A 12,358-nucleotide genomic window follows, 5' to 3' on the forward strand; every position below is an offset into this window, starting at 1 on the left:
CATACCCCTAAGGTTGAATGGCACACATGCTCAGGCTTTGTTGTTACAACAGCTTGGGATTTGTATCAGCATCACTGCTATCTTTTAGCATATTAATTGAGTGAGACATTGCTAGACCTAGGTCGAATGAACACGAGAGTGTGGTCTCATTGTCCAATATCATCACCTCATCTCATTCAAATGAAAGATACAACATCAAGCCCTCTATGTGAATTCCATTTCAACCCAACAGTCAGCACAAAAGATGGGTGTTGGGGGAGGCTGTTGTTGGGTTTTAGACTGCAGGGGTGGCTGAGGGGGGCACTAAGCATCATTCTTTAGTTAGTGTCCAGACCTTCGTAAGTATTTTGGCAGAAGAAAAGACCCTTCTACCCAACTCATCCCCCCCCCATGCCATTTCTCTGATGCAGGGCCACCTCTGGGCTCACGGTCTCACACTCCACGGCAGGCTTTGCATTACCATATTGCCATATTCAATTGCAAAGCAAACCATGTGTGATGGCTCTGAGGGTGATTTTCTTCCTTTTTTCTTTTTAGGAAAAAAAATCAAAGAGGTTGGCTCTTTGATAACTGATGAGCATGCCTTCTTAGCATTCAAAGCCAGGCATTTTCTCATTTTGCAGCTCAGTGTTGACAAATAAATGAACTTACAATACACTCTTCTCTTTGTAGTTGATTACGGGGCAGAGAAACAAAAAACATTAAAAGACAAGTTCTGGTCAAGCGTAAGAAGAAAAAGTTAACCACATTGCAACTCCTTGGGTCTTTTGCGGCAGAGAGAAAAGAAACATACAGAGGAAAATGGGTGCCCACACAGCTTGCATTCCCTGAGTGGGTAGCAATCTGATTTTTCACACTCCAGACAAGACAAGTTTGTCTAGGAAACAAGAGTACACGCGTGCTAGCGGCAGAGCAGGACGCTCTGGTTTGTGAGAGTGGTAAAGGAAGAATGGCTGTATTCTGTGGGCCTTCATTGATATTCATGCAGAGGATAAACAGTGTATGTAGCTGAGTGGGGACGCCTGTGATGGAAGGCTCCTAGTAAGCGGCGGCTGGCTGGCCTGGTAAACCAGCCTCTCACCCCCTTCAATGGTCCATTCTCCTGCCCTTGCCACACTGCATTCTCAGACCTATGCCAACACAGCAAGCTCCTTGGTGGGTGCAATGTGCTATATACGCATTTAACTTGTAAATTAATTAAGCGCTGGGAAAGTTGACGAACAGCCAGAGACAAATGATTTAAGGGCCAATAAATCAAGTGCCAGACTTTCATGATGCACAGGTTTGCATTTACAGAAAGTCTTGTTTTAAACAACCATGTTCAACCTGATTGATAAAGATCAAATATAAACATGAATTCGGCATCATGGTGTAACGCACAGTCAAATGAACTAAGTTACTGTAGAAGAAAGAGACAACCGTAAACAGAATAAATATTTAACATGAATATTCAAATAAATACTAATTCACTGACATTTCCTGACAGTTGGTTAACCCTACAACATAGCTGGATATTTAAAGAAAGTAATTTAAAAGTAGTTTTACATGCTACGTTGAGTCATGTCTCAAGTAGATAATTAGATATTAGCTAATCATGTTTGGGATATTGATGTTTAATATTACTTAACAGAGTTGTTGTATTACATTGACTGTCTATTGTCATTTTTTGAGAACTGTCCAATGTGTCAAATTTTCAGCAAAGTAATTTTATCATCAAAAGCGGCGTGTTGGTCTATCCTGTCAAACATGGTAAAACAGATGTATTAAAAACAGGAACCCTCTTTGACTGTTAAAAATCCTGTAACAACTTGTTTCAATCTTGCTCCAGTACTCAAGTCTTAAGCAACAGTCGTCAGGCCGGTGTGGGAGGAAACGGAGCCTTCTCGAAGAGAAATGAGATGAATCTGTAGATTTAATTTTCAGCCTTGATGAACTCTCCACCAGTCACTAGATATTTATTTTTCCATTTTCTCTCATAAGTAAACCTCTCAAGAGTGGCAAGATAATCTCCCACAAAATGCATCTCACGTCCGCTGTTATACATTTACAGACAATCTTTGATGGAGAAGTTAAAGGGGTGCTGGGTAATTAACAGTGAAAATGGTGTATAATCACTTTTAATGAGCGTGTTCCTGTGCAGGCCTTCGAAAGACCACCCCTCCAGAGAAACGTTTTATCGGGTGCTCCTTCTGCACTGACCCTTACATGCCTCTGCATATGAAATGGAGGGTTGTTTCTTTTGTCTCCTTTCTTGTGGTCTCTAGCCGAGCCCTCCACCCATTTGCATTTCTCTGAATAGTCCATGTTATTAATTAATACTGAACTAGCCTACGCTGGCTGACCAAACCTTAGACAGTGCTCTGAACGGAACTGTTTTATCAAATGCAAAGAACCATTAAAATTAGCTGCCGTCTTTCCATGCTCTTCCTTTCTCATTCAGATATGGAGGCCTAGATTTATGCAAGTCTCGGAAAAGAGGGGGGAACTGAATTCTCTGTAAAGAAAGCAAACTGTACAGACAAAAGAAAAGACACAGTCAAGGCATCTGCTTGGCAATTAAAATCTTTTTTTATACCCTCTGAATCCCTGTTGTTAAACTAGCAACTAGTTTGTATACTGCTTAAGTCAAGACATCTGCTAGCATCAGATGGATTAATCAGCATCTCACCACCAAGTTATATACCATTTAAATCATCCCAGCTATCATCAAAGCTCATCCATAAAGAGATTTTAAACCAAGAACGCACAAACTAAAAGAAGACTCGAAGACCTGTCAGCTCCTCCTACCAATGCCTTTTCTTTCATATCCCACTTTCCCAAAGTCAATCCTGAGGTTCCTGTAGAGTTGAGTAACCCCAGGGAAGAAGAAAGAAGCCTGAGGGAACAGGGGTGGTGCATTGGATCCCATTACCGCCTATGGTGATGTTGGGTGCAGGCTTGGCTGGGAGAACCAGCCCCACAAAGGCTCCTGATTATGGGAAAGTCGTCATGCCCTGGAGCATCTGGGAGGCGTGAGAAGAGGGGATAAGATATGAAAACATGACATGCTTCACTGTTTGGCTAGGCTGAAACAATACACTCCTCACGTTTTCTCACCCTCCTCTCATCTCTACGTTTGATCTCCTAAAGGTGGTCCACCTCTAGAACAGAAACAGTAAAACCACTTGCTCACCAGCACACAGGAATGTCCTTAACTATACAACTGTCCTTTGAAGTGTCACTGCATTCAGGACTAGCCACTGATATGCCCGCCAAACATACCAGGCAAGCACATAAGGCTTCCAGAGAAATTCTCTCCATTACACATCGCTATTTCAGTCCACATAGTTTCTCATGAATGTAATGAGATGGCATCTGATAATTTGCCTGCAACAAGAACCTGAATAAAGTTGCCATAGATACTAAACCCACAGAGGGCTTTGATTTCTGGTTTTGCAAGGTATAAACACAAGCCTTTTGCAACAAGGCACTTATGGAGGTGATGATGCCAGGTATCAACACCAACTTGAGTTAGTGGATCTTTTATCACTTAAGCCTTAAAAGACCTATAAAAGATGCTTTTCACAAGCTTTTCTTCTTTAACGGATGAACATGTTTGCTAATACTGAACTGATAGAGCTTTACAGATTGTCAAGAAGATTGGATGCTCTAGGTAATGTACAAATGCATGTTGAGAGTTTTATGTGAAACCAGAGCCAAGTTTTGTGAAGGAATACACTTTTTTTTTTGCAGCATGGTGTTTTATTTTTTTTATATTTCTTAATATCTACATTGCATACACTACCTGTTGCACATAGGGCGATGAAAGTCTGCACATGTTTACGAATCAGCTCCAGCTTATCCTCAGGCAGCGGAAGTTTCCTCATAATGTGCTCAATAAAGTCATTGGGAGTGACAGCTGCTAGGTTCCACTTCAATTTGCCCAGGACAACCAGCTCCCATTCCTGTAAAAGGGTTTGAGGAAAGAAGCAAAATCACCAACTATAGAGACAAACTGCATCCTTTCAATAGCTTCCTGCCTCTAAGATATCTTACTTTGCTTTATTAGATCTGAATATCATTTAGGAAGCTGGGCTAATAATTTATAGCAGGGGTGCCCAAACACAGTCCTGGAGGGCTTGTGTCCTGCATAGTTTAGATCCAACCCTAATCAGACACACCTGTGCTAGCTAATTAAGCTTTTAGTAGGCTTGCTAGAAATATCCAGGCAGGTATTATAAGGCAAGTTGGAGCTAAATTCTGCAGGACAACTGCCTTCCAGGACCGAGTTTACACACCCCTGATGTTCCAAGTCATTGAAATGCTGTTGCTTGCTATACATTTGAATCTCCACCTATAATAGAAAGTAAAACCTCAGTTCAACTCATTTCAACAGGAAATGCAAAGCTACATATTCTGAAAGATATTTGCTCAGTGTGGGGACACTTGACCTGAATACCTGCTACTCAGATTGTCTAGCATCAGGTATGAGTATGTTCTTATAGCAATCTGTTAGTCAAAGGCTGCTTAGTTGATTGATGGACATGTCATTAACATCTTTGCAATTACAAACACATTCATATAAAACATGATTCTTAGTCTTATATATATTAAAAAGATTTTGTTGTAACCTTAATGGAATAAACATGCTTCAATAATGACCATGTGACTGTCCAACACTGCTGATTATACCATTTTGTCTTTTGGTGGCACTGTTGATCCAAAACACAAACTTGCTTTGACCCAACTCACATTGACAAGTGTTAATTTTAGATACTTATTTACTTGGTTGCAGACAAGAACAAGACAGCATCCTTCGAATAACCACTCCTCCTTCCTGTTTGAAGTTGGATGAGTAATAGCTAGTGACTAATTGGGGAAACCTTACATTTGCTGATATGGGACTGAGTGCTCGCTCTGAGGTGGTTTTCTCCCAAGTGAACCACACACACATAGTAATAATAGGCATAATATGGTTACCATTACCTTCTGAGACATTTTGAGCTCCTTTAACCTATCATCAAAGAATTATTCATACACCCCAAAAACAGCTAACTGATCAAGAATAAAATGGCAGCCATGTGATGCATGATTTCTTCACTTCCTCTCTTTGCTAGATTTCACTGGTGAGTGCCTTTCACAAATCTGCATACAGCTACATGTTCCAAAGTGACCTTTTCTTAGGAGAGGTGCCTGATGTGAACATAAAGCCCGATGACAAATCATTTATATAAAAAAGCCATAGACTCCTGGTATACTAAGAGGTTATTATGGAATGTAAACTATGAGAAGAGGCATTCTCAATGTACATGCTATTAAAAATTACCCTTCTAACAATCACCGTACTCATCTTCTGTGTGCTCAACTAAGCAGTCCGGTGTCACTGAGGCCAGCCCTAACACTCACTGTGAAACTCTTGCAACACAGCCTTAATGCAGGAACCCACTTCCTCCTTTTGAGCCCTCCAGCTGTACCTCCCAGCTATATGCAGTTTCGTTTACAAGAAATTCTTGCCAGCTAAGAAGGACAAGAAAATGAAGATGGCTTTGACAGCTGATCTTCTGACTCCCTGCATCAGTTGGTCTGATTGCAGACCAGCAGAAGCTTAGACAACAACAGCAAAATTAACACTAGGCCAGCCTAAGAAAATAAAATACACAGGAGTTTGCCCAAAATGGCAATTTGTTAACGTTTTCACAGCACAGTGTTTTTTTTTTTAAGCAGCATTTGCTCATAGTTGCCTAAACAGTTAGCCTAGGCATAAAGAAATTAATAGATGTCAAATGATCAATTGACAAGACCTTGGCTATGATGTAGCTGTGAGATGCATAGTTGCCACTAGATGGCGTAATAGCCCTTCAATGCGCAGAAACGCACTTTAAAACTCTCCAATCGCGAGAATATATATATATATATATATATATATATATATATATATATATATATATATATATATATATATATATATATATATATGTATGTATATATATATTTTTTTTTTACTTTGGACTAGTCTTAATTCTAGTATCTGACTTGTAAAAAAATGCACAATATAGGAAGACCACATCACAAATTGCAATATATTCAATATACTTAAATGGGGTAATCCACAAATTTAAATGGACCCTTAACAGCAGTAGGATTAAAATAAACACTTAAATTCACATTTGAAGAAGTTATGCAAACAATTAATAGAAATCCCTCCGGGAAAATTACTAAGTTTTGATTTTCAAACAATATGCTTGGTGCTTACCAGCAGTTCTTGCGGTCTGATTGAGTTATCAGTGTAGATACACAGCTTCTCTGCAGTTAATGGACGCGTCTCTTTCAATTTAGACGCAAGAAACATGCAAACTGCGCCGAGCAACTGCAAGTTACATTTTCTTGTTGGTACCACCGCTAAAAATCGGTCCAAGTAGTTCATAGCCAGTGGAAAAACTTCTTCCTCGCATTTCTGTTCCTCGCAGACCTGGAAAGGGCAGGGCATAACTTAATAAGTTCAGAGGAAAAGATGCACGTGGCGCAACAAAATTTGTGTAATTTAAATGACTCTCAAAGACTTTACATCTAAAAAATAATTTTAAGAATAAAACGAATAACGTAGTATTGTTCATTTGTTGCATTGAAAAGAGGCTGTAAATCTTAACGTTAAAATTGAGATAGATTCCAAAACTGTGAAAACCCTGTCTTGTTGTAGTTATAAAGATATACATTTATTGTGGACTCTAACATCTGTCAATAGGCTCACATTCCTTTGGTTCATTCAGTAAGAAATGAATTCAAGTCACAATCACCCGAGCCAAAAAACACCCAAGCAACACAGGACTGGATCTGTTTTTTTTAATTCGTCATATTTTCATAAAATATTTAAAAATATAAATAAATTGTTTTTGTCAACTAATCTTACCTCTAAATATTCAGCTATCCTTCTTACATCATTCCCGACAATTGACAAGTTATTTAATCGATGTTTTTTATGATTAAAACACGTTTTTCAAAACGAAGTACCATGCGGTCTCAGATGAGTGCGTCACCATCGAACCGAAATATTCTTTTTAAATATTTTTATAAATTGTCCTGGTCGATTCACCTGACAATTTAAAACATGAAAATAAAGCTAAGACCCCCCTCTATCATTTCCATATGTCAAACATAGGAAATATGAACGATTCCGACAAGAACTGAACTTAATTCCAAGGATAGACTTCGATCAGCATGGGTTAAGAAGCAATGCGGGCCGTCGCCCCTTCCGCAACCATACATTTAAAAAAATGTACAAAATTATAGAAAAGCAATCACCAACATATTCTACCATAATTATATACCCTAAACGCTCATCTACAAAGCCATGCACATGTTAACAGTTGTTATGATCATTTTGTTGCGATAAAGTTGTTGTGAGGAAAAAAAACAACATGGCGATGGTAAGCTGTAGCACAGCGGCAAGCATTGAAGTGCATACGTGTGCATGGAAATATTTATCTTAAAAATAAATAAATAATGTTAAGCAAGGTCCTATCCTCTGTGTTAACGTAACTGAAAACTTTATAAAATACGCGCTTGAGATCACTGACATATGTCGATAACCTCCATCCCTCTGCAATCGTGAACTTGGTCCAAAATCAGCGCTTATGGCTGCAATAAAATAGTAAATAGCCCAACAAAATCGCATTTGCTTTTTCGGAAATGTTAAAGCAGCTTCTTTAGTTGCATTCTACAATACTTACATGACAGAATGGAAAATGAAACGTTTGCAAGACGTGTTGAAGATACATGTAAGCACGGAAATGATCGGGTACAAACCTCTAACATCCATGTTGCCACCATCCTCCGCATAAAGGGCTGAATGTCTTTCTGAACGCATTTAAAATATGAACACTGAGGAAGAAACCTCTCTTCGATGGTCAGCAAACTCTGTAGTACCCTGTCATCATACAGAAGATTCGGATCAGGACGGGCTCTTATAATGGTGTCCATCTCGAGACAAAGCAGTTCCATGATTGTTACAGTCCTTTTCGACCTTTAATACGGCTACAAACAGTGAAGTACAAAAGTTGCGAAATGTCAAAAAGAGCAGAAAAGACTTCTCGGGTACATCAAATCAGTCTACTGGGCTGTCCAGGTTAGTCCTGATCCTTTTGCAAACTTTTCCCCACTAGTCTCTTTCTCTGCTCTGCTCTGCTCTTCTCGCTGCAACATTTGAGGTCTGCAGAACTCTGACGCAAGCAGACCTTATTATTGGCCAGACGGAACATGCTCAGTCTTCCTCTGCTTTTCCTCCCCTCTTGCTCTGGTTATAAGAGAATCGATAGCCTCCACACGATGGATAAAAGGACAACATTGGCTGGTGTATTCATGGATCATGCAAGATTTTAATGTTTAGTTAACTCGTGTATTTTTTTTAAAATGACAACACAAACTCACTGCAACCAACGCAACACCAAATGTTTATAAATCTAATAGGCTATCTCAAAGTATTTTAAAAATAAAGTGGTTTTGGTTTTGAATGTATTATTTTGCATACATTTTTATACCCATGCTCTTGGTGTCATGCAGACATTTTCATTACTTTGATTTTACAAATTAACAAAATAATGGTTAAAATGTATTGTTTTTTATTTAAGGGCGCTAAAACTTCACCTCGTCATCACAAATTAGAAATAGAAGCTATGAGCTGCAACATGTGGTCAACGAGATAGCTTTCTAGGAAATGCAGCGAAAGCATGAAGCAACACTAGTCAGATATATCTGCTGAATAGTTAGTCTCTTTCCTCTATTATATAATGCATCGTTACATCGAAACCTATATATATATATATATATATATATATATATATATATATATAGGATTCGAAAAGCCAAGCCCCGAAAGGTGATGCAGCATTTCAAAATTGTAATCTACCCCAATACATGCAGATCAACATTTATAACTCACAAACTCAATCAGAAATTCATTTAAATTGCAAATGAGACATAGCATGTTAAACATTCGCTGGGAAATCTAAATTAAAAAGCGATTCAAAGACTTTTAAGAGAACATATAGCTGCGTTATTGATAGAGGTGCATCTCAAGGTTCTCAAGCTTGCTGGAGTGATTCTGAAGAACATAACAGACCGCAGCTATGAACTTTTGCAACAGTTTGCTTCGTTTCAACACTTTTAAATGTGCTAGGAAATGTCTCTTTAAAACATTTTTTTTCGCTGTAGATTGTTCCTCCCCTTCTTACATAGCCAATAGTTCTTCTTCACGCGTTTGAGGCTTTCGGATTTGTTACTGGGCAGACTTTCTCTGTGCAAGTTCGCATTCTAAAGTGCAGAACCTAATCTATTTTACCGATCACCTGATGAACACTGCTAGATCCCAGAGACTGCCTCACGCAGGTGTCATGAAAAAAATTTGTAGCCTTAAAATCAGTCAGAGCATTTTACCCTCAGCAATGCTTTGATCAAATCAGAGATATAAAATGATAAGGCTTGGAATTATTTTAAATAGAATAATACGGATTGTAATTTGTGCTACAAAGGCAAATAATGCCTTGAAATAAACTATATTAAAGTAATAATTTTAAGATTATTTTGCTCATAAATCCAGACTTTATATTATGACATTACCTCTACCAAAAACAGTTTTAGTCATTCTAAATTAATACAGCATGAAAAATTATGTCAGTCGCCGATATCATTTGATTTAAGGATGAATAAGCAAGTCCAGTTCCACAAGCGCTAACACATGTTGTAATTTCATTTTCTTTTTCAAACATGCGCGTTCTTCATATAAACTGCGGTATTACCCGCATGCTCCCGACACATGAAATGTCGCTATGTAGAGCAACACAAGTGGGTTTCTAAGCTTTAAATACTGCATTATTTGCTTAAAACATTGAGAATGACAACCCGCAATAACAAAAAAGGATGCATCCTTTTCCATTACAGTGATATAAAGACTTTTCTTTTTGCGCACCGAACCATTAGTGGGAAAGTAACATTAAGTTGTGATTCTTAAAAATTATGATTATAAATTATTAAAATATTGCACATTTCAAGGTTTCCTTAAAAACATTTAATTTAAAAGCTTAACATGTTAATTTATGTTTATAACACTGTCTTTATTAGCAAATGACAAGCATTTATTTATAATAAAAACAACCTACATAATCTGAGCATCATTTTGTTGGGATATAATTGAAACCTTAATTTATAAATAAATGCTTATTAGTAGTCATTTTAAGGCATTAAAATTTGCAAACATTTTTTCTAGATTTTTTAAAACAATAACAGTCAACATTAATATGAAAACTTTTGTTTATTCATAGATAACATAGTAAGAATATGTCTTTAAAAAATCAATTATATAATATGCAAGAAAAACGCGTTAGAGTATCACATAACCCCTCCTAAGTAAAGAGTGATTCAGATTCATGTCTGTTCTTCATGCTTTTATATTCTATCTTGACCATGCTTTTTTTTCGCGGAATAATGACGTCACATAACATGCTGGTGGGCTATGCGGCTCTGCTCATGCTATTTCCCGGATGCCTGCAATTAACGCGATATCCGTGAAGACACACCCAATGAAAGTTTGCTAGACCCCCAAAACTTGGGTAACAGTTAGGTTTTTCATTCATTCATTCATTCATTCATTCATTCATTCATTCATTCATTCATTCATTCGTTCATTCATACGTTTGCTCCACAGGGTCTAAAAAATTAGATTTTTCTATAGGCTAAATTATGGCTTTTCCTGAAATATTATAAGTAAAATCTAAAAGAATCAGTAATATTACTTATACATTTAAGGTAATGCCAAGATTAAGTATGTTTCATTGATAATAAATTTAAACACAACACTAGACTAAATTAAACTTAATTATGACATTACATCTTTATATGATCAGATATAAAACATTAACCTGGGTAAATTAGATCAAATATATTCATATTTTACATTTGATAATATAAAGACACACAAAAAAAAAAATAGTAAACTTTTTTAATTTACCATTTTTTTTCACAAAAATATTAACCTGAATTCATTTAATTGGTTTTAAATCATTTCAGTTCTTTATGTTTAAATTTATTTTCTGCAGTTTAATTAAATAGAATTCCTTCTTAATTCAGCAACAGAACTGGAGGGAAAACATTCAAATTAGTTCAGTTTTTTAAATAATGAATTATAAATAACATAATTATAAACGATTACAATCTAAGTAACTGTATTTTCTGAAGAATGTTTTGAAATAAACAGGTGACATTTCGATAAGTCCCTAATAATATATATATATATATATATATATATATATATATATATATATATATATTTATATTTATATATATATATATATATATATATATATATATATATATATATATATATATATATATATATATATATATATATATATATATATATTAGAAGCAGCAAATACATCAAGCAAAAATTGTATTCTTATTTAAAAGGCATGAAAATAGAATAACATATTTCTCACAGTTATAATGTTGTGGTTGAGCAACTGCAGATGTCCTTACTGAATAAAAACACAAGCATTTAGCCAACCACCCAGGAAAAAAGAAGAAAAAGATATGCTTCATTAAATTACATAGCTTGCAATTGTTGTAAATAGCAACAACTGGTTAAAACTGCCATTGACAAAACAAACAAAACTGTTTGAAGAAAGCAAATGAGATCATTTACAAAAAATGAAATCAATTATATATATTTTATCAAATTATGAGGTAGGAATTTTTTCATTAATGTATCAAAATTTCAATTTGTTCACATACATTAAATCATTTAATTATTTGTTGTGCAATATTATTATTATTTTGGCTTAATTAAAAAACCTGATTTGTAATTATTTAAAAAAATTATTCTCATATGTATGATGATCATTACCTATTATTTTAAATAGTTTTACTAGCTTGCAGGATCTCTTAAATGTTTCAAGTTGCTTGACATGCTTCTTGGGAGGAGACAGACTCCCAAATTCTTTAAATCTCACTTTTATCTTGCTAAAAAAAAAAAAAAGAAAAGAAAAAGGAAAGCGAGATGAACAACGTTTTATTGTCTTGAAATCTCATTGTTTAGCCAAACAGATGCAAGAAATGTCTGAAAGGTTAACAACAGTTGGAAAAACAGAGAGGAAGTAATCATTGTTGACATGCTAGTGGGGACGTTATAACACTGCTTCTCAATTTTATCTTATTTACCGCACAAACCCACAACAGGTGCATTATAACACTGCATTATGCACAACCAAATAGCAGAATCACAAAACAGCTTCTGGCATATCTCCTGTTGACAAAAAAAAAAACTTTCTTTTCTATCCTCTAAAAGAGAAAACTGCAGGAATCTGTGTTATTTTTAGCCCATCACCATTAA

General features: G+C 36.1%; 1 protein-coding gene across 4 annotated transcripts in view; it reads right to left on the reverse strand.

Annotated features, from left to right (window-relative positions):
- The window catches only part of ccnd2a (cyclin D2, a), a 275,408-nt gene that overhangs the window by 7,962 nt on the left and 255,088 nt on the right, over nucleotides 1-12,358 (reverse strand). Inside the window, exons 1-3 of one of the 4 annotated variants that reach the window (XR_012400003.1) lie at nucleotides 7,783-8,189; nucleotides 6,233-6,448; nucleotides 3,785-3,944 (exon numbers count right to left, since the gene is read on the reverse strand). Coding sequence is in view for 3 of the 4 variants with exons in the window: in NM_001089445.1 (NP_001082914.1) it covers nucleotides 3,785-3,944; nucleotides 6,233-6,448; nucleotides 7,783-7,977 (571 nt within the window). In the remaining variant the exon portion in view is untranslated. 4 annotated transcript variants of the gene reach the window in all.

The sequence above is a fragment of the Danio rerio genome, chromosome 25, assembly GCF_049306965.1.
Source record: "Danio rerio strain Tuebingen ecotype United States chromosome 25, GRCz12tu, whole genome shotgun sequence".
NCBI lineage: Eukaryota > Metazoa > Chordata > Actinopteri > Cypriniformes > Danionidae > Danio > Danio rerio.